The following is a 26,940-nucleotide window of genomic DNA, read 5'->3' on the forward strand; positions in this document are numbered from 1 at the left end:
GCCACGTGGTCACCTCCGGGGCAGGCGGGAATCGAACTCATGCAGAAGTGGCTTTAGCTTCTCAGTGCTGTGCTTTAACCTGCTGTGCCTCCAGGGAGGGCCTCATCTATTCTAGTTTTAAGGCTTTTTCCAGAATTTTTTAGTTACTCCATTGAACTTTTAACATTCTCCTGTTCCTTTATTTTCTTATTTAATGTTTCCATCTTGTTCTTGTGTTTGTTATATGGTTCTCATTGCATTATGTTGCTTTTATTTTTGCTTCTTCTGGCTTTTTAATTAAGAGGATTCTGAATTCTTTATCTAACCAGCAGAAAAATTCTTCCATGTCAGTGGGTTCTGGAAGCTGATTTTCTTTCTGTGGTTTATTGTTCCCAGGAGGGCTGGCTTGAGCACTTGTATTTTTCTGTCTCACAATTATTTGCTTCATTTTTGTTCTGGGCATAGAGCCATGTGGCCACTGGTGCCTGCTGGCATGATTTCTGGGTACTTTTACCAGGGTGTGTATGGACCTACTTGGAGCTTTGACCTTTGTGGGTGGTGGTAGAGGCAGGGCTGGGTGCTCCTGTTGCTTTTCCCTTGGGTCCCACTTGTTGGACCTATTGTGATAGCCATTGGATGGTTTTTCTTGGGGCCTGTTCTCCTGTGGCATCTAGGTGGGTTTGGGAGGGCAGGGATTCCCATGGCACCCATCGACTAGACAGCTGTTGCTGGCAGGTGGAATGTCCCAGTAGTTTTACCTTGGCTGGATGGCTCTGAATACCTCCTGGGCTGTAGGTTCAGAGGCAAGGCTCCTGTAGCTTAAGCCAACCAGGTTCCTTGGAGTATCCAGAGGTCCTTGATGTAGTGCCCAACACAACAAGGCTCTGGCTATGGCCTTGTCCACTCTTGGGTGGAGCAGGCTAGATGGGACTAACTTCCTGGTGTAGCTGGTGACCGCTGCTGGTCCCTGATGCAGGGCATAGCAACTGTGAGACTCCACTTGTGGTCTGGTGTGCTTGGGGACATTGTCTGATTGAATGGTGTGGCCAGTATTTGGTCTTTTTAGTTACTCTGTTCATGAAGATATAGGAGCTTGTATTCTGGCCCTGTTCACTAGGTGGCGCCAGTGGGCTGAATGGGAAGTGCTGCCACCAGGGGTTTTCTCCAGAGTTGAGTTTTGGGTAAGTGGAGTGGGAAAGAAGAAGGGAAAAACAGTCTGTTGCTACTGTGGAACTGGCAGCTGGTGCTAAGGCCTAAGTTGCTCACCTAGAGGTATTTGAAAATTCCAGCTGTGGGATGGGGACCTGGGGTTTTCGGGCCGGGACCCAGTCTGTGCTAGATGATTTTGGCAGGATTTGGGCTGGGTTTTCCTTATGTTGGGGTATTCACGGAGAAAGGCTTTTTTTGGTTCTTTGGCATCTTGGAGAGTTGCTAGTATCAATAGCTGGTTTGAAGCTTCTGGGTTTTGCTAAGAGCTCAGTCAGTCTTTTGTTTTAATTGTTTTTAGGAGAGAAGTTGATCCCAGCCTCTATTATACCATGTGTGGGCAGGTCTCCAGAATGCTTGAGTTTCAGTGGTAGGAACCTGTACATTTGTCCCTGAAAGTCTATGTTAATTGCCTTTTGATCTTAGAGTTTGAACAGAGCTAAAATTACAAGGAGAATTCCAAATTTACTAAATAAAGTCATGTTTTTAGTTTCATCTGAGCCCTTTGTATTTTTGGTTGGTTGACAAAATTCTTAGGATTGCTTAGAACAGGTGCCTTTCTGCAAATGGAAGGCCATTGAGTATAGGAAATCGGAATGTCAGGTAGTCTGGGTGGATTACTTTAGTTGAGATGTTCAGCTATCAGGGCAATATTCTTGGTTTGGGCTTGCTTATAGTCCTGATATTTTTTTCCTTTCAGTCGAAAATTTGCCCTTTTTGATGAACAGCATCGAGAAGAGATGCGAAAAGAACGGCGCAGGATTCAAGAGCAGCTGAGGCGCCTTAAGCGGAACCAGGAAAAGGAGAAACTTAAAGGTCCTCCTGAGAAGAAGCCCAAAAAAATGAAGGAACGTCCTGACCTAAAAGTAAGTACAATGTGGCGTGATCGTTACTGATAAAATAAAGGAAGAAAATATTCATCTTTTCTCTTACATTTTGGTGTCCTTCCTTACTGGTAATGAGGGCAGTAGTACAGAAAGGTAGTGTAATCGATGTGCTGTTAATACTGGTATGACTGGTACTCGCAACACCAAACCTTATCTGCTGCCATTGGGTGTCATTTTATACTCATCTATTGGAAATATTTTCTAGGAATTTGAGATTGGTTTAGTGGACTTCTATTTTCATATGTACATTTGTGTGTGTGTGTATACATACACATCTTGTTTGGTGGCACAGCGAATTAGGACACAGCACTGCAAGCTAGTTGCAGCTGCTTCAGTGCTGGTTCAATCCCCAGCCCGGGAGGTGATCCACATGGCGTGCAGACCTCTCCTGTCTTGCCTGCTGCTCCCCTCAGCAGTGTACTTCATTGATCTGCCTGTTCTGCTCCCCACTCTGTATGGTGAATCCTCTTGCTGCCTCTTCACCTCTGGTTGTATCCCAGTATTGTATGCATAAATAAATAATTTTTAATGTTTATTTTTACATCATTTTGTGCATTTTTCCATCTCAGTTGTAATCCCTGTGGGCTTCCCATCACCAAATCACCCATGTGCCATCACCATAGTCCAGTGCACTTCCCTCCCCCCACTGTTTTTGAACCCACTCCCCATTCCACCTCCATAAAATGTCTCTGGTGTATAGTTGTTCATTATTATTATTATTTTCTCCCCTGGCCTCTTATATTCCTGCAGTGAGTGAAACTATCGGTATTTTTTCTTTCCTTTCTGTCTTATTTCACTGAGCATGATCCCTTCCAGCTCCATCCATGTGGCTGCAAAAGGCATGAGTTGCTGAGTAATATTCCATTGTGTATATGGACCACATCTTTTTAATCCAGTCTTCTGTTTTTGGGCATTTAGGTTGATTCCATGTCTTCCCTATTGTAAATAGAGCAGCAGTAAACATGGGGGCGCAGGTGTCCATTTGAATCAATGTTTTTGTGTCCTTTGGGTATATACCTAGGAGTGGGATTGCTGGGTCATATTTCCTCATTTGATTTTTAAAGAAATGTCCAGTCTTTAGATTTCATTTTATTATTAATGTGTCATTTCCATGTGTTCAGTGGCTTCTTGTTGAAAGCAAAATTTCTGAGCCTTTGTTTCTCTCCTTGTATGTATTTCTTAAAATCACCATCATGCAGCCTGCTTACCACTGATGTGTTGTTGCTTTTCCTTTTGCAGCTGAAATGTGGGGCTTGTGGTGCCATTGGGCACATGAGGACAAACAAATTCTGTCCCCTCTATTATCAAACAAATGCTCCACCTTCCAACCCTGTTGCCATGACAGAGGAGCAAGAGGAGGAATTGGAAAAAACAGTCATTCATAATGATAATGAAGAGCTTATTAAAGTTGAAGGTACCAAGATTGTTCTGGGGAAACAGCTAATTGAGAGGTAAGGGATAGCTGGCGGGAAGTCCTGCCAGAGGCATCTGTTGGAGTTTGATGATATTGCTGGGTGGTAGGGGTGGATGTGGTGTGTTCTCTGAAGTGGATTTGAGAATATAAGAACTTTGATGCATTATTCTCAGTAATTGTTACCAATATATAATGAAAATTACAGCTTTTTTGATTAAATTATTCAAGTTCTACCTCTGGCCCTTTGGTATGCTGCCTAGCTTTCCTGACTCTCAGTTGTTTACAAAATAAAACCACCTTCAACCTGGGTAGTTGGACAGTTATGAAGGTAACATGAGAGGATACTATATAAAACACATAATGTGGGCCCTCCCTGGTGGCGCAGCAGGTTAAAGCACAGCACTAAGAAGCTAAAGCCACTTCAGCATGAGCTCAGTCCCACCACATGGTGGGATCACCACATGGTGATCCACATGGTGCAGTAGACCTCTCCTGACCCACCTGCTGCTCCCCCTCAGCAGTGTACTTCGTTGATCTCCCTGTTCTGCTCCCCACTCTGTATCTGGTGAATCCTCTTACCACCCCTGCACTTCTAGCCTGTACCCCAGTTCTGTATGCATAAATAAATAAATCTTAAAAAAAAACATGTAATACATTGCCTGGCATATAGTATCAATAGGTAGGTGCTTTTCCTATTCTATTTCCAGGCACTTGTAATATTTGTAATATTTCAGAGTGTTTACGGAACTGTTAACAAAATTAAGGAGACTTAAACTGTGTTTATAACTACCTATGTGTCGCTTGCCCTAACACATAATCAAATGGGAGAGGTTTTAAATTAAAAATTTTTTCCTTCTAACATTTTAGTTTGAAAATTATAAATTTGCAGAAAAGGTAACAGAGTAACACATAATATGGTTTCTAAATTCATCAGCTGATAACATTAATCTCATTAGTTTAATCTTTATTTATCTAAAACTTTTTTAATGTTTACTTTATTTATGCATACAGACCTGGGGTATAGGCCAGAGGTGAAGGGGGTGAGAGGACTCACCAAAGACAAGAGTGGGGAGAAGAACAGGCAGATGTACTGAAATACACTACTGAGGGGAGCAGCAGGTAGATCAGAAGTCTGCCACACCATGTGGATCACCTCCCTGGCCTGGGATTGAACTTATGCGGCAGTGGCTGCGGATAGCTTCATAGTGCTGCGTTTTAACCTGTTGCACCACCAGGTTACCAATATATAATGAAAATTATATATTGTTACCGATATATAATGAAAATTACAGCTTTTTTGATTAAATTATTCAAGTTCTACCTCTGGCCCTTTGGTATATCAATATTGAGTATATTTTTTCCCGAACCATTTGAAAATGAGTTTTAGGCATTATGAAATTTCACTAAAATCCTTTATTACACATATCTTAATACAAGGGTATAAAATGATACTATTAATGCACCTGAGAAAATTAACATTAATTCAGTGATACCTGATATTCAGTCTCAATATCCTTTATTGCCCTCCTCTCCCATTCAGGATATACATGTAATCCCAGTTTACACAAGTGTGTTAAGTTTTTTTTTTTTTTGGTAGAAGATTTATTTTATTTATGTATACAGGCTTGGAGTACAGGCCAGAGGTGCAGGTGCAAGGGTTGGGGTAAGAAGATTCACCAGAGACACTGGGGAGCAGAACAGGTAGATGGACTGAAATACATTCCTGAGGAGAGCAGTGGATGGGTCAGGAGAGGTCTCCCATGCCATGTGGGTCACCTCCTTGGCTTGGAATTGAACTTGTGCTTCAGAGGCTGCGATAGCCTCATAGTGCTAAGGTTTAACTGGTTATGCCACCAGGGAGGGCCCCTGTTAAGTCTCTCTTAATCTAGCTAGAACTGCCTCCGTAAGTTCTTCTTTTTTCATAATGAATTTTCTAAACTGTCTCAAAGTATTTTACATTCTGCTTTTTCTGATTATTTTTTTCTTTTGAGTATATTCAGCTTATTTTCTCATTGAGACTACCCACATTAAATCTTTGACAAGATTACTACATAGTTGATACATATTTACACCACTTCAGGAAGTATATAATGACAGGTTTGCTTACAGTTTTGATGGTTTGTTAAAGTGGTGATCTCCAAATCCCTCTATAATAAAGGTGTACTTTTCATTTTGAAATTAATATGTGGGTGACTCTCCTGTTCCCGAGCTATATTTTTCTTAGTAGTTTTAGCATCCACTGATGGTCGTTGCCTAATTCACTACATTGGAGGTTGCAAAACAGTAGTTTTCTAATTCTAGCATTCTTTCTACATTAATTAGCATTCTATAAAAGAGCTTTTTCTCCTTATTTGTTAGTATTGATTCTGGAATTCTTTCCTTTGTGAACCTACTGTGTTATAATTCATCAACATCATAATTAATTTTGACTACCATATTGTCCTAAATTTTGACTCCTTCAACACATATGCCCTTTTGAAATGGCCCTGTTAATATTTGAGAGCTTTTATTTTCTGGCCCAAGACATTTCAGGCTTTTGCTTGGAGAAGTACCTATATTTCTTCTGCCCATTTTTTGATTGGGTTGTTTTCTTTTTGTTGAGTTGTATGAGCTTTTCGTAGATCTTCATTATCAGTCCTTTATCAAATGTATGCTATGCAAATGTTTTTCCCCATTCAGTAGGGTGTCTTTTTGTTTTGGCTTACCCTTTAGCTGTACAGAAACTTTTTTCATTTGCTGCAGTCACAATTGTTTATGTACTCCTTTGTTTTCCTTGCTGCAGAAGGTGAATCTGCAAAGATGTTTCTCTGAAGTTTATGTCCTGGAGTGTTTAGCTTATGTTTTCTTCTATGTATTTTATGGTTTCAGACCTTACAATCAAGTCTTTTATCCATTTTGATTTGATTTTCATATATGGTGTGAGGTACTGGTCTAATTTCATTCTTTTGAGTGTGGCAGTTCAGTATTCCCTACACCATTTATTAAAGAAGCGTTCCTTGTTCCAGTGTATATACTTCACTTTTTTGTCATAGATTAGTTGTATGTTCAGTTCCTTTTTCAAACTTGGGATGCTTTTGTCCATTATTTCTTTAAATAATTTTTTTAAGTTCCCTTCTGTCTTCTCTTTCTGGGATGCCTATGATTCTAACATTTCCATTCCTTTCATGGTATCAGGTAATTCTCAGAGTGTTGCTTAATTTGTTTTTCTTTGTGTGTGTCTTTTTCTATCTGGATTTTTTCCTTATTTACATCTTCGATCTCAGTGATTCAAATGTCTGTTTATTTCTTTGGCTTTCTCAAATTTTTTGTATCCATTGACTTAAAGTTTGAATTTGGATTGTCTCTTCCTTGATTATGTTTCTCATAGCACTCATATGCTTTTCTGAGTTCTCTGTGCTGTTTTTCTGAGTTTTCTTTGTATTGTACCAATTCCTTGATTTTTTTTTTTAATCACAACAATATTGAATCATGTGTCTGATTGGGAAAAAGCTCTTCCATGTCTTTGTGGATTGGTTCTGGACATTTTCATATATTAATTTGGAGATCCATGAGTTCTTGCCCCATCTGAACCTTAGAATGGGGATACCTGATCTTTGGTTTGCCTTTTTCTTCCTCAGGTTTGTGCTTAGAAGTACTTTGGACTTTTTCATTGTAGTTGCACTTATTCTGGGGACTAGCAATAGGTGCTGTGTGCTATGACAGTATTATTGATTACAGTGCAGATGAGGTTCGTAGAAAATCTTTGGTGCTCAAGTTTCCTAAACAGCAACTTCCTCCCAAGAAGAAACGGCGAGTTGGAACCACTGTTCATTGTGACTATTTGAATGTGAGTATTATCTACATTGCTTCTTTCTGACTAGATTTGGTTCTCATTGATTCCCCAGTTCTGTAAACTGTGACTCTGATACAGCCTTAGATTCTTTCTTAAATACTGCCTTAAAAATTATGTCTGCTATTCACTACAAGATTTCTAAAGTCCACTTTTCCAGCTAGAAATTATTGTATATATTTAATCTAAAGAAGCATTCTGAAAAAAAGAAAAAGAAAAAGAAAAAAGAAACATTCTGAATTATTTTCCCTTGAAATAACATTGGTTTACAGTGTAGTTTGTGATTTAGAGTTATAGGATTTCCCCCTTTAGGTGATGTTACCATACCATACTAAACACTCATAGTCTACCACGTAGTCCATTGTGTTCCCATCCCACTTTGTTTCTCCCCTCTCCATCTTGCTCTGTAGCCTCATTTCAACAATATGTTAATGGTTTGGTTTTATTTAACTTTGTTTTGTTTTGTCTGTATTCTGTACTTGGTATTTGTCTTTTTCCTTCTAAATTACTTTGTTTAGCATAATCCCCTCCAGTCCCATCCATGTTGTTGCAAATGGTAAATGAATTTATCTCTCTCTCTTCATAGCTGAATGGTATAAACAAAAGGAGAAAAAGTTTGCTTTTTGATTTCTTATTTCTCCTTAGAGACCTCATAAGTCCATTCACCGGCGCCGGACCGATCCCATGGTGACATTGTCATCAATCTTAGAGTCTATCATCAATGACATGAGAGATCTTCCAAATGTGAGTTCATTGCATTCATGTCTACAATAGGGATGGCAAGGCCTTTTGTTCTGTCCTGTGATTTCAAATAGAGGGTAGAAGAATAAAATTCTAGTTACCTCAACTCCTGATTCTTTCGGTTGTAGTTTCTTTTTTTAAACAGTTTAATAGAGAAAACAGTCAAACCTGCTCCATATAGAAAGATTCCTTTGTTGATGGCCAAGTAGACAGAGAAGATGTGAGCATTTCAGTAATTCACTCTGGCAAATGTTCTTTGCTCATGGATAGTGTTTTTCTTGTTTGCACAGACATACCCTTTCCACACCCCAGTCAATGCAAAGGTTGTAAAAGACTACTACAAAATCATCACTAGACCAATGGACTTACAAACACTCCGTGAAAATGTGCGTAAACGCCTTTACCCATCTCGGGAAGAGTTCAGAGAACATTTGGAGCTAATTGTGAAAAATAGTGCAACCTACAATGGTAAGACTCATCTGATCCTTGACCACAAAAGTCACCTTTCAGATCCTTACTTATCTTTTATTAGTCCTAAATTCAGGCTAGTTTGGACTGACTTAACAGACCTATGATGTATTAGTACATTTCAGGGTTATGAAAATGTAGTGGTACACAACCTTTGCAGTCTTTGCCTTCTGTTTGCAATGTCCTTTCTTCCCTTTGAGTGGTGAATTCTCATTTGTATCTCCAGACCAACTCATGGTATATCTTCATGAAGACTTACTCAAATTTTCTGAAAGCATCTGTTTTTTCTGTTTTAGCTCCCTAGTACAATTAAATCCCACTTTTATAATTCTAATTACAAACCTTTGTAATATGACCTCTCCTGCCTTTCCAAGTTCCATTTCCTTTCTCTTCTCCACAAATACCTATACTCTAGCTGTGTGAAACCACTTATGGTTCCTGTTATAAAGTGTGCTCCTTCATGTTTCCATGAATTTATTTCTGTGACTTTTCATACTTTTCTTCCCTCTAGAATGTCTTTGTATGCTAATGTCTACCTGGTGGACTTCTTTTTATTAATAATACTTGTCAAATGTCAGTCACAATAAGTCTTCTTTATTTTTCAATACATAGATGCAAATTGTTGTAAGACAATTTATGATATGCAACCTCTTATTTCACAGCAATTAGTAAATTCCTCCTTTCCACTTACATTCACCTTTTGATGACTTTATCATTGGAAGTGCTAACATAAGAGTAAATAAACTTCAGTGTACCAGTTCACCTAGCTCAACAATTTTTCCAGCATATTTTCTTTATTCTATATTTCCAGACATAGCATTTCATTCATGAATTTCTTGAACGTTTACACTGTCTTTTAGTGATTTATTTTCTTGTTATTTTTTTGACTGAACTAAGAGCATCCTTGAACAGTCATTTAACATTTCTTTTTTTTTTTTTTTTAAAGATTTATTTATTTGTGCATACAGAACTGGGGTACAGGCCAGAGGCTCAGGGGCGGTGAGAGGCTTCACCAGAGACAGAGAGGGGAACAGAACAGGCAGATCGACGAAGTACACTGCTGAGGGGAGCAGCGGGTGGGTCAGGAGAGGTCTGCCACACCATGTGGTCACCTCCGGGGCAGGCGGGAATCGAACTCATGCGGAAGCGGCTTTAGATTCTCAGTGCTGTGCTTTAACCCACTGCGCCACCAGGGAGGGCCTAACATTTCTTTTTTTAAAGATTTATTTGTTTAGCATATAAGAACTGGAGTACAGACCAGAGATTCAGGGGTTGAGAGAATTCACCAGAGACTGAGGGGGGTCAAAAAGGAGGATTTACTGAAAAACAATGCTGGGGGGAGTAGTGGGCATACAGGAGAGGTCTGCTCAGCAACGTGGGTCAGCTCCCTGGCCAGATTTGAATCTGTGCTGCAGTGGCTGCGGATAGCTTCATAGTGCTGCTGTGCTTTAACCCCCTGTGCCAGCATGGAGGGCACTAACATTTCTTAAATGAGTAATTAGTAGCTGAAAATAAGAGTGGAGGGTTAGGCTCTGGGTTGCACTTACACAAATAATAGGAAGATGATAAAGCAAAGGAACCACCAGGAAGTCTCAAAGGATTGAGATTATTTTAAAACAAAGGCTTTGTATTAACCATACTTTGGGAACATATCACTTCACAGACATGAATTTTACAATCAAAAATTGATGCTACAAATTATATACATGCAAAGTGTACAAAGATTATAAGTCATGCATTACCTCCTTAACTGTTCTTAAATACATTTTTTTTATTTCTTTTCTTAACATATTTTTTTTTTTTAAGATTTATTTATTTATTTGTGCATACAGAAGTGGGGTACAGGCCAGAGGCTCAGGGGCGGTGAGAGGCTTCACCAGAGACAGAGTGGGGAGCAGAACAGGCAGATCTACGAAGTACACTGCTGAGGGGAGCAGCGGGCGGGTCAGGAGAGGTCTGGCTCGCCATGTGGTCTCCTCCGAGGCAGGCGGCAGGCGGGAATCGAACTCATGCGGAAGTGGCTTCAGATTCTCAGTACTGTGCTTTTAACCCGCTGCGCCACCAGGGAGGGCCACTTAACATATTTTTTATCCCCCATTCATAGTATCATTTTCAAAATATTAATGACACAGTATCAGCAGTAGTGTGACTATGTATGGATATATACAAATAAAGAAGAGAGTTAAAATTAGTTTCTTTCTCTGTATTGTCTGTCTACTGTGTTAGGCACTAGAAAACAGAGATAAGATAGCAGGTATGTCTGTCTAACTTAGCAAGTAAGCTGGTGCTTGGAATATGTTAAATACTTAAGTAAATGTGTTAAAGTTGTAGGTAGGTGTTGGCAACTTGTCTCTTATTTTTAATGATCTCATCTCATATTGTTCCTCTATAATTTAGGGCCGAAGCATTCATTGACCCAGATCTCTCAATCCATGCTGGATCTCTGTGATGAAAAGCTCAAAGAGGTAAGAAATTTAAAATGAAAGGAAGTCTGAAAATTCAGGGTAGCAGGTAGCAGATTTAAGGAAGTAGGGTATGTAATAGAAGGAAAAATAGACAGATGTAGGAATAGCTTATCAATCCCTTCCTTTTTGTAGATGCAGAAACTAAGCTTCATAGAATAAAATAATTTAACCTAGGCATCATTACTATTAGATAGTAGAGCTAAGATTGAAATTTAGAACTCACATAACTTTTTAGAAAGAGCCAAGCAAAATGATTTCCCAGAAAGTCAGCTGCAGCTTAGAGAATTGTCTTTGACTGGAATTTTAATTTCTAAAAGAAAATATGAATATGATAGTGATGTTAATATTGAAATAGACAATTCATGTGAGGGTAACCGAATGGGTGATGATTGGGGAGATGCATATTTAAACCAGGATTACATAGCATTACACACACACACACACACACACACACACACACACACACACACACACACAACCCAAAAAGGCTACAATTAAAAAGAATTAAAAAAAAAACACCCACAACTTTTTTGTGCCAGATTTCTTTCTTTATGCGTATGGAACTGGGGTATAGGCCAGAGATGCAGGGATGGTGAGAAAGGATCCACCAGAGACAGAGTGACAGAGTGGGGGGCAGAACAGATGGATTGACTGAAATAGGCTGCTGAGGGGAGCAGCAGGAGAGGTCTGCTGTGCTATGTGGGTCACCTCCCTGGCCAGGGATTAAACTGCTGAAGTGGCTTCAGGTAACTTTGTAGTGCTGCGCTTCAACCCGTTGCACCACTAGGAAGGGCCTGGAACACAAACTTTTTGTTACCCATTCTTAAATCACTTTTGGGGGTTGGATTCCCTTATCCAGAAAACAGTAGCAATTACAAATTATTTGTTAACTTTTCTTTTTTATATGCCTTGTTATTTTTTTCAAGTTTCATTGATGTTGCCAAAGCTTTCACCAGTTTACATAACTGTATCAATTTAGAAATTAAAAAATCACATCTTGTGGCCTCCCTGGTGGTGCAGGGATTAAAGTCTCAGTGCTATCTAACTATCACTAGCCACTGTGGCATGAGTTCAATCTGTATTTTAGTTGATCTGTCTTTTCTGCTCCCTGTCTGTCTCCAGTGAATCCTTTCATTCTCCCCTCCTCCCTCCCACCCCCACACACATACACTTCTGGCCTAAACCCCAGTTCTTGTATACATAAGTAAAAGTAAACCTTTTTTTTTTAAAGGAAGTACTGTATAATTGAGCAATACTACTTCTAGTTATTTACCCAACAAGTATAAAAACTTACACAAAAAGATTTATACACTCCTATGTTCACAGCAGTATTATTCATATCAGCCAAGTGATGGGAACAACCTAAATGCCACTAGCAGATGACTAGATAAAGAAATTGTGGAATAAATAATCAGTGGAAAACTACTATTAAAAAAAAAAGATCAAATAGTGCCTTTTGGTACAAAATGAATGGATCTTGAGTAATGCAAAGTGAAATAAGTCAAAGTAAATGACTATATGGTTTCACTCATTTGCAGCATATGAAAAATTGAAGAACAGAAGCTTCACAGCAAAAATAATTCTTAGACTGAAAAATACACTAGTTACCAGAAGGCATGGGGGAGGGTTGTGAAGGAGGGGTTAGGGGAATTGAGTTATTGGGTATTGGCACTGAAGCTTTAATGGAGGATGAGTAAAGCATGTGCATATACAGAAATGTGACTTTTAAAAATATTACTTATTTATGTATACAAGAACTGGAGTCTAGGCCAGAGGTTCAGAGGGTGAGAGGATTTGCCAGAGACAGAATTGGGAGCAAAACAGGCAGATGGGCTAAAATACACTGCTGAGGGGAGCAGCAGGAGAGACAGAACAGGTCTGCTGTACCATGTGGGTCAACTCCCTGCATGGGGATCAAACTCATGTTGCAATATCTGGATTGATAGTGCTGAGACTTCAACCCCTTACCACCAGGGAGGCCCATCATGTATCTTTAATTGCTGAGTTCAGACCATTCATGTTTAAAGTGATTGTTAATAAATGAGTCTTATTTATTGCTAGTATAACTTTTGTTTCCTTGTTTCTTTTCTCATTTCTGCTTTTTCACTTAACATGGTTTTCCCTGGTAGTTTTCTGAGTTCCTTTATTTCTTCTTCTAAGTGTCGGTATTCTAGAATTTTGTTTTGTTACCACAGTGGTTGTATGAAGTTTTCTATTATCTAAAACAGTCTTTTTGTGCTGGTATCAATGCTGCTTTATTTGATTATACAGATTTTTTTTCCTACCTGTTATTGTTGTTGTCTTATGTTATTCTTGTTCATACTTATGATTATATGCATTACTAGTAGTCCTTTTGCTCGAGGATTTGTGTTCTTTTTCAAGTCCTTTCAACTTTCCTCGTAAGGGTAGGTCTTGTGGTGGAAAACTCCATTGCTTTTTTTGTCTGTAAAAGCCTTTATTTTTGTGTCACATTTGAATGATCATTTTGCAGGATAACATATTCTTGGCTGACAGGTTTTGTCTTTTATAATTCTAAATATGTGATTCCATTCTCTCTTCCCTTGAAAGTACCTGTTGAGAAATCTGATGAACAACTGATTAGGATGCTTTTACATGTTACATTCTTTGTTTCCTTAGCAGCTTTAATACTTTATTGCTTATCTTGATGGCAATTTAACAATGATGTGCCTTGATGAAGGATGTTTTGCATTTAGAAATTTGTTGTTTTTTTTTATTTTTGGTTTGCTTTTTTTGTCTTCCTGACATCCACGTGTAATTCTTTCCTTGGTTTTTGGAAGATCTTAGCAAATACTACTTTGAATAATGTCTCTGCCGCCTTCTCTCTCTCTCTTTACCTTCTGGAATACCATTGTTTCTTATATTTTGCATATTTGTTCTCACCTCATTTAGCATCTTCTAATGTTAGTTCAAAATCTGCAATCTCTTTTGTTAAGAACTCTGAGATCGGGAACCTGCCTTTCCAAATCAAGCTTCATCGAGCTTTTCTTATGATGATGATTCTAAAATTTCTGTTAAGTCCTCAAATTCTGACTTTTATTATGGAGATCTCTGTCTTGTATTTTTTTAAAACTTATTTATGCATATAAGACCTGGAGTACAGGCCAGAGATACAGGGGTTGAGAGAATTTACCAGAGACAGAGTAGGGAACAGGAAAGGCAGATGGACTGAAATACACTGCTGAGGGGAGCAGCCGGTGAGGAGGAAGAGTTCTGCTGTGCCATGTGGGTCACCTCCCTGGCTGGGGATTGAATTCATGCTGTGGTATCTGTGGATAGCTTCATAGTGCTGCGCTTTAACCCTTGTACCACCAGTGTGGCCCTTTGTCTTGTATTATTTCAGTTTTTCCATCTTAAGCTCAGGTGTCCCTTGATTCCTGTGCATGTGTGTTGCCTTGCTTTGGTTAACACTGTCTTTAGTTTTATTTCTTTAACTTATGAGCAGATGAGAGAGGGTGGGAAGTTGGAGTCTGCAGACTTGGTGTAAGTAATCTTGGTGTCATTCTACAGTCTTTTTGGAGAGCAAAGGCGGAGAGATTTACTTTGCCTCCTCTTCTCTTTCTCCAGAGCTTCTCTTTCTCTCACTGCTTCATATGGCCTAAATTCCAGAGCCCAGCATCCTTTCTTTTCCTGATACGGTCTCTTTCTCATCTCCCAGTGGGGAGGTGGTAAAGGTGTGCCCCTGATTGTCTCTGACTGAACAACTGTTTCTAGCACTCTAGTATTGGTAGATGCTCCCCTAACTGTAGAGATTCTCTGAAAATTCACCTCTCCCCATCTGTGCTCCACTCTCTGTGTCTCATCTCCAGTTAGTTCCATTAATTGGGATGTCTCCTGCCCTTGCTGCCTTCCCTTTGCTCCTCACTGTTCTGCCCCTACAGTTTACTGCCAATCTCAGTACAATATATCTGTATGTCAGAGTCTTGCTGCTGGTGATGAACTGATAAAATTTTCTGTAAGCAAAATGTAGTTTTTCCTAGTTGTACTAAGAAGTTCATAAAAAAATTCCCTGTTCAGCCATCTTGTACATCTTTAACTTTTCTATGGTGATCACACCTCAGCGAAAGCTGTATCTTTTCTTTGTTTAATTTCAGAAAGAAGACAAATTGGCTCGTTTAGAGAAAGCTATCAATCCTTTGCTGGATGATGATGATCAAGTGGCATTTTCTTTCATTTTGGACAACATTGTCACCCAGAAAATGATGGCAGTTCCAGATGTAAGTGGTTTCTGTGCTGAATTTTGTGAGAATGGTAAAAAGGAAAGGAAAGGACTATAGGATGTTTGTATAAATGTATCTTGGGGACTCTGGAAGAGAGAGTACTTGTTAATTCATTCTGGTATATTGTTTTAGAAACCAGCCTTTTTGTTGCTAGTGCATAATGGAAATCAGAGATGCCGGGATGTTGTGTAATCATGACATAGTCCACATTAGAGTTTGGATTCAGAGCTTCTTAACAAATTGCAGTTTGGTCATTACATTTGTTCCAGGGCTATGTTGATTTTATGTAACATTTTTTGAGTGATCTTCATTTTTTCTGAGTTGTTTCTTTTTGTTGCTTTCCTATTACACAAAAGGAAAATATGTTGTATATGTGTAATGCTTTTATACTGCCTGTGAATGGAACTAGGCAGTAGGCATTGTACTTGTTAGTATAGACAGATCCCTACTCTATTACAGCATAGAAACTTTTAATGGAATTCATTGACCACTTAAGTTACATAGAAAGTTTTATATCATTATGCACATCTTGGAAAATGGTTCTCCATAGCTTTTTCTCAGTCTTTTCGATTAACCCAATGAAGTTGAGAATCTGTGATATGAAGAATGGTTTCCATTTAATGTCTTATGCTTTCTTTATTCTAGTCTTGGCCATTTCATCACCCAGTTAATAAGAAGTTTGTTCCAGATTATTACAAGGTGATTGTCAGTCCAATGGATTTAGAGACTATACGTAAGGTGAGTCATTTGATCTAAAATATAGTCTTTCTAGTGTCAAGTAATTTTATTCTGTGTATCTGAGTTCCTGATTCTTTTAATCACAGAATATCTCCAAGCACAAATATCAGAGTCGGGAGAGCTTTCTAGATGATGTCAACCTAATTCTGGCCAACAGTGTTAAGTACAATGGTGGGTATTCCTCCTTGTCCTCACCTCTCTCTACATCAGTCCAACATCAGTTAGCATTATTAATATTTAAATTCATATAACATCATTGAGCATGATACAATCAGTAGAACCAGTCAAGTGATTTAATTTGCATTTTTAAAAAAATGGGCACTTAATTTTAGTATACTGTTTCCTATAAGATTGAGAACTCATTATACCCTAGGCCCTACAGAAATGTATGACTATAGACAGTGGGAAACTTCCACAGAACCTCGAGTTTTTGATCAGTATGTGGACTGATTTGATAATGTATGCCAGGTTTTGTGCTAGCTACACTTAATATACTAATAGAAAAGACATGGTCACTGTTCTCAAATAATGCAAACTCTAGTTAATGGGAAAGTTAAAATGTAGCACGACGAGGACTATATTAGAAGGATATATACATACATACACAAAGTGCACTAGAGAAGAGGAAGGAGCATTTTCACCTAAGGTTTAGGGAAGGCTTCATAAACATTCTAATAAAGTTCAGTTTTAGCTGATTCAACTGTTAATAAGCATTGATTGACCACCGAATGTGTGTTGCCATTGATAGATGCTACAGATATAAAACCAAATTAAATAGGGTCCCTGTCCCCAAATTGGTTATAGTTTAGTTGGGGAAACAAAATAAAAATTGAGCCCTGAAATTACTTTATAAGCTTAAGAAATAAGTTGCTGGGGTTGTAGCACATGTATGACTCATAATACATAGAGAAGTAGACAGGAGTCAAATTCTAGAGGGCCTGTGTGCCATATGCCATACTTAACATTGCCATCCATGGGAAGACATTGGAGGAATGAAGCAGTGAAATGATAACCCCATATAGCTATTTAAGCAAAACACAAGAGAGACCTAAGGATGTTTGATAGAATTGCCAGCAACTAAAATCTCAAATAAAAATATACATAATTGTATGGCTTTTCTGTAATAGTGTCCAGTAGCCCAAGTAATGTGGCGATAAGTTTGCCAGATAGTAGAGAGGGAGACAGAAACCAGAAAGAAAGATGAGTGAATGAACATTCTGGGCAGAGAGAACAGAATGTTCAATATGGAGGAATAGAAAAATGGGGGCAAGTTCAAAGGAACTTTACTTGACTAGAGCCTGTATATTTTACTAAAGGATGTGGTAAGAGATGAGCCCTTTAGTTTTGCTTCATTTCATTTGTATTAAAAGAATCTACTTCCTCTCTTGTGCTTTTCTTTTTTGCTCATTGGAAATTAAAGAGTGGAAATGGCTTTTGTCAGGTCAGCAATCTTTTCATGGTTGTCTTCTAAAAAGATCTAAAGCTGATGGGTCAGTAGTCTGATAATAGAAGTATTGGTGGAGTCAGAGATACCTAAAAAATTATTATAGGCAGTAATAAGCATATTATGGAGAGGATGTTCTGTCTGGTGATGACTGACTGACTTTAAAAAATTCAGGGCAGATTGTTTTTAGTAGGATAGTAAGAAAAATCCTGAAGTTGTTAATTGAAAAATATGGCAGGGCCCTCCCTGGTGGCATACCCAGTTAAAGCACAGCACTGAGAAGCTAAAGCTACTTCAGCATGAGTTCGATCCCCGCCCATCCCGGAGGTGATCCACATGGCGCAGCAGACCTCTCCTGGCCCGCCCATTGCTCCCCTCAGCAGTGTACTTTGTCAGTCGGCCAGTTCTGCTCCCCACTCTGTCTCTGGTGAATCCTCTCACCATCCCTACACCTGTGGCCTGTATCCCAGTTCCTGTATACATAAATAAATCTTTAAAAAATTTTTCTTCTAATTGAGGTAACTGTTTTATAATGTTGTTTGCTGTATAGAGATATCGGATCCACCCCTAAAGGTGTTGATACCAAAAAAAAAAAAAAAGGTGTTGCTACCACACCATACCCACCACCAAAATACTTGTAGTCCTTTATTGTAGTCCAGTGTGCTCCCTCCCTGCTTTTTTTGTCTCCCTACTCCTTCTCACTTTGGTAGCCTCGATTCTACACTTAGATTTCTAGAACTTGTTACTGGCTTGTCTTTATTTGAATTTGCTTTGTGTCTTTGTATCCTAAATATTAGGTGACATCATTTGGTGTTTGCCTTTCTCCTAATTTATTTCATTGAGCATAATCTCCTCCAGTTCCATTCATGTTGACACAGATATGGAAAGTTTTATACTTTCCTTATTGTGTATATATATACACTATTTTCCTGATCCACTCATCTGTTTTTCAGTACTTCGTTTGTTTCCATAGGTTGACGGTTGTAAATAATGCTGATTAAAATGAAATGGTAGTGCATACATTCCTTTGGATTAGTGTTTTTGTATTTTTCAGGTAGGTACCTGGGAGTGGAATTCCTGTGTCATATTGTAAATCCATTTTTTAATATTCTGAGAAACCTTAATACTGTTTTCCATAGGGTTATTATACTTTAAATTTAACTTCATCAGATTCTTATCCTAAGAAGATGTGTACCTAGTGTTACTAGGTATCTTAATTTTTCAAAAGAAGCTGAAATTCTGAACTTATTTTTGTGTGTGACAGTTCTTAATTTTACATATGTGCAAGTAAGTAATTTTTTTAAATTAACTCTGTAAGTTAAATAAAAGCATCTCTCTGCAAGCCAAATCTGGCACCCAGGCAACTGGTTTTCAAACTTTGACCTAGTAGAGAACTAGTCTCAAAGTAGGAGGAATTTTTTTTTAAGATTCATTTTTTATTTATGTATACAATAACTGGGGTACAGGCCAGAGGTTCAGGAGGGTGAGAGGATTCACCAGAGACAGAGTGGGGAGCAGAATAGGAAGATTAAATGACACATACTGCAGAGGGGAGCAGCACATAATGCAGGTCACTTCCTTGGCCAGGGATTGAACTTGTGCTGTCCTGGCTGCAGAGAGCTTCATAGTGTTGTGCTTTAACCCATTGTGCCACCAGGGAGGGCCTTCTTTTTTTAAATTTATATATTATTTTACATCATTTGTCATTCCCTCAGGTATAATCTTCATAAAATTACCACCACGAAGACACTGAACCATGATCATAGTCTGTTGTGCTTTTCCTTCCCCTGTTGTGATCCCATTCCCTCCCACTCCATAGCTGATGTTACCTATTTGTAGTGTGCCTGCTAGTTTTGTCTTTTTTTCCTGATCCCTTAATTTGGTTTCCCTATGTTTCTCCTGTAAGTGAAACCATCCGATATTTTTCTCTTTCCTTCTGACATAGCTCATTTCCTTCTGACATAGCTCATTGAGCATAATCCATCCATTTCAGCTCCATCATGTTGCTGCAAATGGCATGAGTAGCCTTTTTTTATTGCTGAATAGTATCATTATGTACATACACCACATCTTCATGATCCAGTCATGTGTTTTGGGGCACTTAGGTCATTTCCATATCTTAGCTATTGTATGTACAGCATGCTGCAGCAAAAAAAGGCATACAGGTATCATTTTGAATTAATGCTTTTGTGACCTTGGGTACCCAAGTCCTAGGAATGGTAACTCCGTTTTTTAGTAGTTTGAGGAACTTCTACATAGCTTTCCATAGTATTTGGACCAATTTGCATTCCCACCAGCAGTCCAGCAGTATGGGAGGGTTCCTTTTTTTCCACATCCTAGAAAACATTTATTGTTGCCAGTTTTTTTTTTTTTTTTTAAATATGTGCCTTTCTCACAGGTATAAGGTAGTATCTCGTTGTGAATGTGATTTGCAGTTCCCTGGTTATAGGTGAGGTTGAACATTTTTTGATATGCCTGTTGGCCATTTGTATTTCCTTTTTAGAAAAGTGTCTTTTTAGCTGTTGTGCCCATTTAAAAAAAAAATATATATATAATAGTTTATTTTTACATCATTTTGTGCATTTTTCCATCTTAGCTGTAATCCCCATGGGCTTCCCATCACCAAATCACCTGTGTGCCATCACCATAGTCCAGTGCATTTCCCTGCCCTCATTGTTTTTGATTCCATTTCCCACTCCACTCCTTAAAATGTCTCTGGTATATAGCTATTCATTATTATTATTTTCTCGCCTGGTCCATTATATTCCTGCTATGAGTGAAACCATCAGTATTTTTCCTTTTCTTTCTGGCTTATTTCACTAAGCATGATCTTCTCCAGCTCCATCCATGTTGCTGCAAAAGGCATGTGTGTGTGTTTTTAAATTGCTGAGTAATATTTCATTGTGTATATGTACATCTTTTTAATCCAGTCATCCACTTTGGGGTGTTGTGCCCATTTTTTTACCGGAATGTTTGCTTTGCTTTTGTTGAATTCTGTGAGTTCTTCGTAGATCTTTGTGATCAGTCCCTTATCAGCTGTATGAAGTGCGAAAATTTTCTCCCATTCGGTGTGGTATGTCTTTATTTTGGTTATTGTCTCCTTTGCTGTACAGAAGCTTTTTAGTTTGATGTAATCCTAGCTTTTTATTTTTTCCTTTACACTCTTTGCTTTCAGGGATGAGTCTTTAAAAATGTTTCTGAGATGTGTGTCATGGAGTATTTGCCTGTGTTTTCTTATATATGTTTTATGGTTTCGGAGCCTATGTTCAAGTTCTTTTATCCATTTTGAGTTGATTTTTGTGATTTTGTGTGGTAGTAATACACTCTTCAGCATGTGGTGGTACAGTTTTCCCAGCACCACTTACTGAACAGGTGGTCCTTGTTCCATTGGGTATTCTTTGCCCCTTTGTCATAGATTAGTTGCCCATGTATGTGTAACTTTAATTTTGACTTTTCAATTCAGTTTTGTTGGTCTGTATGTCTGTTTTTGTTCCAGTACCTTGCTGTTTTAATTATTATGCCTTTGAAATATAGTTTGAAGTCTGGGAGTGTGATAACCACTGTTCTCTCTTTTTAATCAGGAGCACTTTGGCTAATCTAAGGTTTTTGTTATTTCACATGAATTTTATCATTGTTCTATTTCTTTGAAGAATGCCATTGAGTTTAATTTTTTTGCTATAACTGTAAATGGGATTTAAAAAAATTTCTGCAGTTAGATCATTTGCATATAGGAAGGCTACTGATTTTTATGTGTAGATTTTGTGTCTTACTTTGCTGACCTGGTTTATTATTGTAATTAATTTTTCAATAGAGTTTTTTTTTTTTAAGATTTATTTATTTATGCTTACAGAATGGGGCTACAGGCCAGAGGTGTGTAGGTGAGAGGATTCACCAGAGACAGAGTGGGGAGCAGAACAGGCAGATCTACTGAAATACTCTGCTGAGGGGAGCAGCAGACTGGCCAGGAGAGGTCTGCCACGCCATCTGGGTCAATTCCGTGGCCGGGGGATCTAACTTGTGCTGCGGTGGCTTCAGAGAGCTTCATAGTGCAGTGCTTTAACCCGTTGCTCCACCAGGGAGAGCCCTCAATAGAGTTTTACCAAATTATCTGCAAATAGTGATAGTTTTGCTACTTCTTTCCCTATTTGGAGTCCTTGTATGTCTTTCTCTTATGTTACTGTACTGGCTAGAATTTCCAGTATTATATTGAAAAGTAGTATTGAGAATGGACATCCTTGTCTTGTTCCAGATCTGAAGGGAAGGCTTTCAGCTTTTCATTACCGAGAATGATATTGGCTGAGATCTTATTGTATATGGCTTTTATTATGTTAAGGTATGCTCCTTCTATTCAAAGAATTCAGAAAGCCTTCATCATAAGTAGATGTTGAACTTTGTCAAATGCTATCTCATCATTTATTGATATGATCATATAGTTCTTACTCATTTATTTTGTTGTTGATATTTTGAATTTCAAAGTAGGCGGTATTTTATCTCAGGGGAAATAAGTAATTTGGTAGCGTGGGCAACCTAGAAGGCTGACTTCCCCACTCCCCATCCCTTAACGAATATGTAAGAATATTTTAATTTTTTTAAAGGTTTATTTATTTATGCTTAACAGAACTTGGGTACAGGCCACAGGTGTGGGGGTTAGAGGATTAACCAGAGACAGCTGGGGAACATAACAGGCAGCTCTACTGAAATACACTGCTAAGGGGAGCAGCAGGTGAGTCAGGAGAGGTCTGCCACACTATGTGGGTCAGCTTCCTGGCTGGGAATCGAATTCGTGCTGCAATAGCTTCTGAGAGTTTCATAGTGTGATTTAACCTGTTGCACCACCAGGGAGAGTCTGTGAGAATATTTTAAATTTCTGAATAGGAGTGTAAGGTTTAGTGTAGTCATATTTTATGAAATGTGACATCTTTTATATTAGAAAAATATCCATCATGTAGTTGAGTCCTTGAAGGCACATGTGACCTGTTTCCTAATACCAGGTGTTATACACAGAATACTTTTTAAAATTTTATTGGTTAACAGATAAGAACCTGCCCCCGCTCTTTTTGTTGACTATTTTTTTTTTTGAAGGCTCTGAGGTTGTTTGTGGTTTTTTTTTTTTTTTTAATTTTGTTGGTTGCTTACATGTCTATAATGTACTTAACTCAACAAAATTCCTATGAAATTTGTTCCCTATTTTAAAATTTCTTAAATTTTATATATACTTTTCTACATTATTCCCTTAAATAAAATGGTTGCTTTCTTTTCTTAGATCTAGTTTCCACAGAATTTCCACCACCAATTTACCCTTGCACCATCACCATAATCCCTTGTGTTCGCTCTGCTCTCACGTTGGTCTCACCCCCTCCCTCTCCCCTGCAGGATATCTCTAATTTATAGTTGTCTCTTTATTGTTAGTTTGTTGTGTATTTTTTTTTCTCTTTGGTCCTTTATTTGGTTCTCCTATGTTTCTCCTGTAGGTAAAACCATCCAATTCTCCTAATTTAATTTTTTAAAAGATTTATTTATTTATACATACAGAACTAGGGTACAGGCCAGAGGTACGGGGGTGGTGAGAGGATTCACCAGAGACAGAGTGGGCAGCAGAACAGGGGAGGGGAGCAGCAGGTGGGTCAGGAGAGGTCTGCCACACCTCCAGGTCCAGAGATCAAACTCACACTGAAGCAGCTGTGGCCAGCTTGCAGTGCTGCATCCTAACCTACTGTGCCATCAGGGAGGGCCCAAATTAAAAAATTTTATTTCAAAATCTTGTACTAACCAAAACTCGTAGAATGGTACCTTGAAGATTATTTTGACTCATTTCACATTTTCATGCATATTACATGTAAGCATGTTTCCATAGCATTTTATGTATCTTCATTCACTTATCCAGTGTTAGCACACATATACTCCATGAGCAACATTGCATATAACCAGAACACCAAGGTTAGGGGTCATTCAGTAAAAGTGGAAAATAAGTAGTTTTCCATATAAAACTGCAACTGGAAGTATGCAGTTGGGAATTCAATATGGTACTTAAGTGATAATGCTGGACTGTACACTAAATAACACATCCTGATGTCTCTATCTCCCACACAGGAACTGATTCAGTCTCACACTTCTGTTCATATTTAAGTAATACCTGAAAAGAATGGTATTAGAGAAACCTAAAAACTTAGAATTGGAACTATTTGTAGTAGACTCAACAGATGCAGCATTTCATGTCAGTCATACAGATAAATTTCTTCTGAAAAACAACCCACTTTTTTAGTCTTAACAAAGTCAAGGATATAAGTAGTTTGCAGAGGTTTTAACACTTAATGTTTTATTAAATCTGAAATGAACTGTACCAATACGTAATACCAAACTACTCATGACGAGATTCCCTTTTCCCAAAGAGTTTCCTAGCAAGTTCTATTGCTCTTCAAACCATAGTTCACTTGTATGAATCCATTTTCAGGGTGAACCTAAGACAGGTCAAGCATCTGTCTCCCATCACTAAAGAGAACAAAATCTCCCTCAGTCTTGTTTTAGTATCTTGTTGCCATTCTTTTTTTCTCTTTATAAACAGACTTATCTTGGCTTGTGCCATTTTAACCATTTTAAAGTGTATAATTCAGTGACATTAAGGACATTCACAGTTTTGTTCAGCTATCATCACTGTCTATTTCCAAAACTTTTTCATCCTCCCAAACTGAAACTGTACTCATTCAGCAAAGCCCCATTCTCCAATTCCAACCTTTTTTGTTTATGAATTTGTCTGTTCTGGGTACTTCATATAAGAATCATACAGTGTACAGGATATTTGTCCTCTTGTTTCTGCTTTAATTCATTTAGCATAATGTTTTCAAGGTTCATCCATATAGCAAAAATCAGATTGTTTTCACTTATGAATATGTAACCTTCCCCTTCTATCCTTGACCTCCATCATCCATCCACCCTTCATTTAGCTTTAATCTGGCTTCTGCTCTGCAACATTACAAGTCACCAGGATCATATAATTGCCTGATACACAGTGGTTGCTTTTCATTACTTGATCTGATCGCAGTATTTTAGATCATTGACTGTTCTTTCCTTAAAACTATATTATGAATGACTTCATAACAATTTTCAGCTCTAATTTTCCTCTTACCTCTTAGACAGTTCCCTTTCCGCCATTCTCCTTTACTGGAATGTTTTTGCGCCTATTCCCTTAACTTTAGCTACCACCTCTTTCCCACCTACCACCACTCTCACTCTATTCTGGGCAGAGATCTAGATTCCCAACCACTTGCTGAACATTTTCTTTAGGATGTCCCAGTGTAACTTCAAACATTTCTCAAGTTGAACGTATTATCTCTCTGTCCTATCCTTTTCTATTCTGACTTTACCCCTCTGTCCTTTACTTGACTCATTCCTTTATTGTTTCAAAGCTGAGTTTAGTGGAGTCCTGGCATCATCCAGTGGCTACATCTAGAAACTTTGGGGTTATTTTTGATTATTTCCCTTAAATAAATCTTCAACCTCTTCAATATGATATATCACAAAAGCCCTCATTATATTTTGCCTAGATTATTACCGTAGTTACTTGGTCAGTAGCCCAGCTTTCTAGTATTACTCATTCTATTTAGCATTTAGGTTCCTGTCAGGTAAACCTACAAAAAAAAAAACCACTTATAAAATGGTCATACAATACAGGAATATTTAAAGTTAGAAAATAAGGCTCTGCTTATCCTCCTACTCCTATCTTCCATAGTTTCATTCTCCAGAGGTAGTTTCATTCTCACATAAATGTAGCTCAGTATTAAAACCAGGAAAGTTGAGGGCCTCCCCGGTGGCCTAAGGATTATGTTTCAGCTTTATCACCACTATAGTTTGACTTTTATACCTGACCAGGGAGCTGATTCACACATGGTGCAGCAGACCTCTCTTGTCTTGCCCGCTGCTTTCCCTCAGCAGTGTATTTCAGTAAATCTGCCTGTTCTGCTCCCCACTGTTTCTGGTGAGTTTTCTCACACACTCCTCTACCACCCTCTGGCCTGTACTCCAGTTCTACATACACACACACACAAAACAGGGAGTTGATATTGGTATACTATCATTGCCTAGATTATAGATCTTAGTCAGCTTATGGCTGCTTTAAAAAGATCTGTTTGCATTTGTGTATTTTTATATAGTTTCATGTAGTTGTATGCCATCATGTAAACACTACCACAATCAAGATTTAGAACTACTCTTAGCACTGAAAAAGAGCCCTTGATACTACCTCTTTATGTCTGCATTGCCCCTCCCAATGTACCCACTACTGTCCTTGTTGCCTGGCAACCACTTATCTGTTCTCTGTCTCTAGTTTTGACATTTGAGCATGTTATATAAAGAATAATGCAGTATTTTTGAGATTGACTTTACTGAGCATAATTCTCTTGAGATCCATCCAAATTATTGTACATATCAGTTCATTTTAAAAAATTGTTGGATAGTGTTCCATTGTACCAGAGTTTGTTCAATCATTCACTCTTTAAAGGACATTCAGATTTCCAGTGTTCCACTATTACAAATAAAGCTGCTGTGAACATTGTGTACAGGGTTTTGTATGAATATAAATTTTCACTTCTCTGGGATAAATGCCCAAGAGTATGATGGTAAACATAAGTTTAGTTTTGTAAGAATCTGCCATACTCCTTTCCAGAGTGTCTGTAACATTTTACATTTCCACCAGCAATGTATGGATGATCCAGTTTTTAAGCAACCTTTAGTGTTAACACTTATTTTAGCTGTTCTACTTCATTGTGGTTTTATTTTGTATTTTCCTAATGACTATTGTTATTAAACATTTTTCATGTGCTTATTTGCCATCCATTTATTTTCTTTGGTGAAGTGTCTGTCCAATTCTCTGCCTCAGTTTTTTTTTTTTTAAGACTTATTTATTCATATAGAACTGGGGTACAGGCCAGAGATGCAGAGGGTTAGTGGATTCACCAGAGACAGAGCAGGGAGCAGAACAGGCAGATCAACTAAGTACACTGCTGAGGGGAGCAGCGGGCGGGCCAGGAGAGGTCTGCTACGCCATGCTTCTCAGTGCTGTGCTTTAACCCGCTGCGCCACAAGGGAGGGCCAGTTTTTTTTTTTTAAAGATTGATTTATTTATGCATACAGAATTGGGGTATAGGCCAGAGGTGCAATGGTAGTGAGAGGATTCACCAGAGACAGAGTGGGGAACAGAACAGGCAGATCTACAAAGTATACTGCTGAGGAGAGCAGTGGCAGGTCAGGAGAGTTCTGTGTTGCCATATGGATCACTTCTGGGGCTGGGGATCAAATATGCACTGAAGCCACTACAGCTCTCTTGCAGTGCTGGGCTTTAGCCTGTGGCGCCACCAGGGAGTGCCCAGTTTTATTTTCTTATCAATGAGTTTTGAAGGTTATTTGTGAATTCCAGATATGTATTCTATATTAGACATGACTTAGAAAGATTTTAATCACAGTCAGTGTCTTTTCAATATCTTAATAGTATCTTTGGTTGAATAGAAATGTTTTAATTTTGGTAAAGTATAACTTAAT

At 38.4% G+C, this 26,940-nt stretch overlaps 1 protein-coding gene across 10 annotated transcripts in view; it reads left to right on the forward strand.

Moving 5' to 3' along the window:
- TAF1 (TAF1 RNA polymerase II, TATA box binding protein (TBP)-associated factor, 250kDa) overlaps positions 1–26,940 on the forward strand; it is a 92,345-nt gene that overhangs the window by 32,893 nt on the left and 32,512 nt on the right. For all 10 annotated transcript variants that reach the window (XM_012733937.1, XM_012733938.1, XM_004694480.2 and 7 more), the window contains 9 exons: positions 1,886–2,051; positions 3,312–3,523; positions 7,204–7,312; positions 7,961–8,059; positions 8,347–8,524; positions 10,922–10,989; positions 15,102–15,224; positions 15,873–15,965; positions 16,052–16,136. In XM_012733937.1, coding sequence (XP_012589391.1) covers positions 1,886–2,051; positions 3,312–3,523; positions 7,204–7,312; positions 7,961–8,059; positions 8,347–8,524; positions 10,922–10,989; positions 15,102–15,224; positions 15,873–15,965; positions 16,052–16,136 — 1,133 coding nt within the window. The remainder of the gene's footprint in view (positions 1–1,885; positions 2,052–3,311; positions 3,524–7,203; positions 7,313–7,960; positions 8,060–8,346; positions 8,525–10,921; positions 10,990–15,101; positions 15,225–15,872; positions 15,966–16,051; positions 16,137–26,940) is intronic.

The sequence above is a fragment of the Condylura cristata genome, unplaced genomic scaffold (genome assembly GCF_000260355.1).
Source record: "Condylura cristata isolate star-nosed mole 26May11 unplaced genomic scaffold, ConCri1.0 scaffold00043, whole genome shotgun sequence".
NCBI classification, from domain to species: Eukaryota; Metazoa; Chordata; class Mammalia; order Eulipotyphla; family Talpidae; genus Condylura; species Condylura cristata.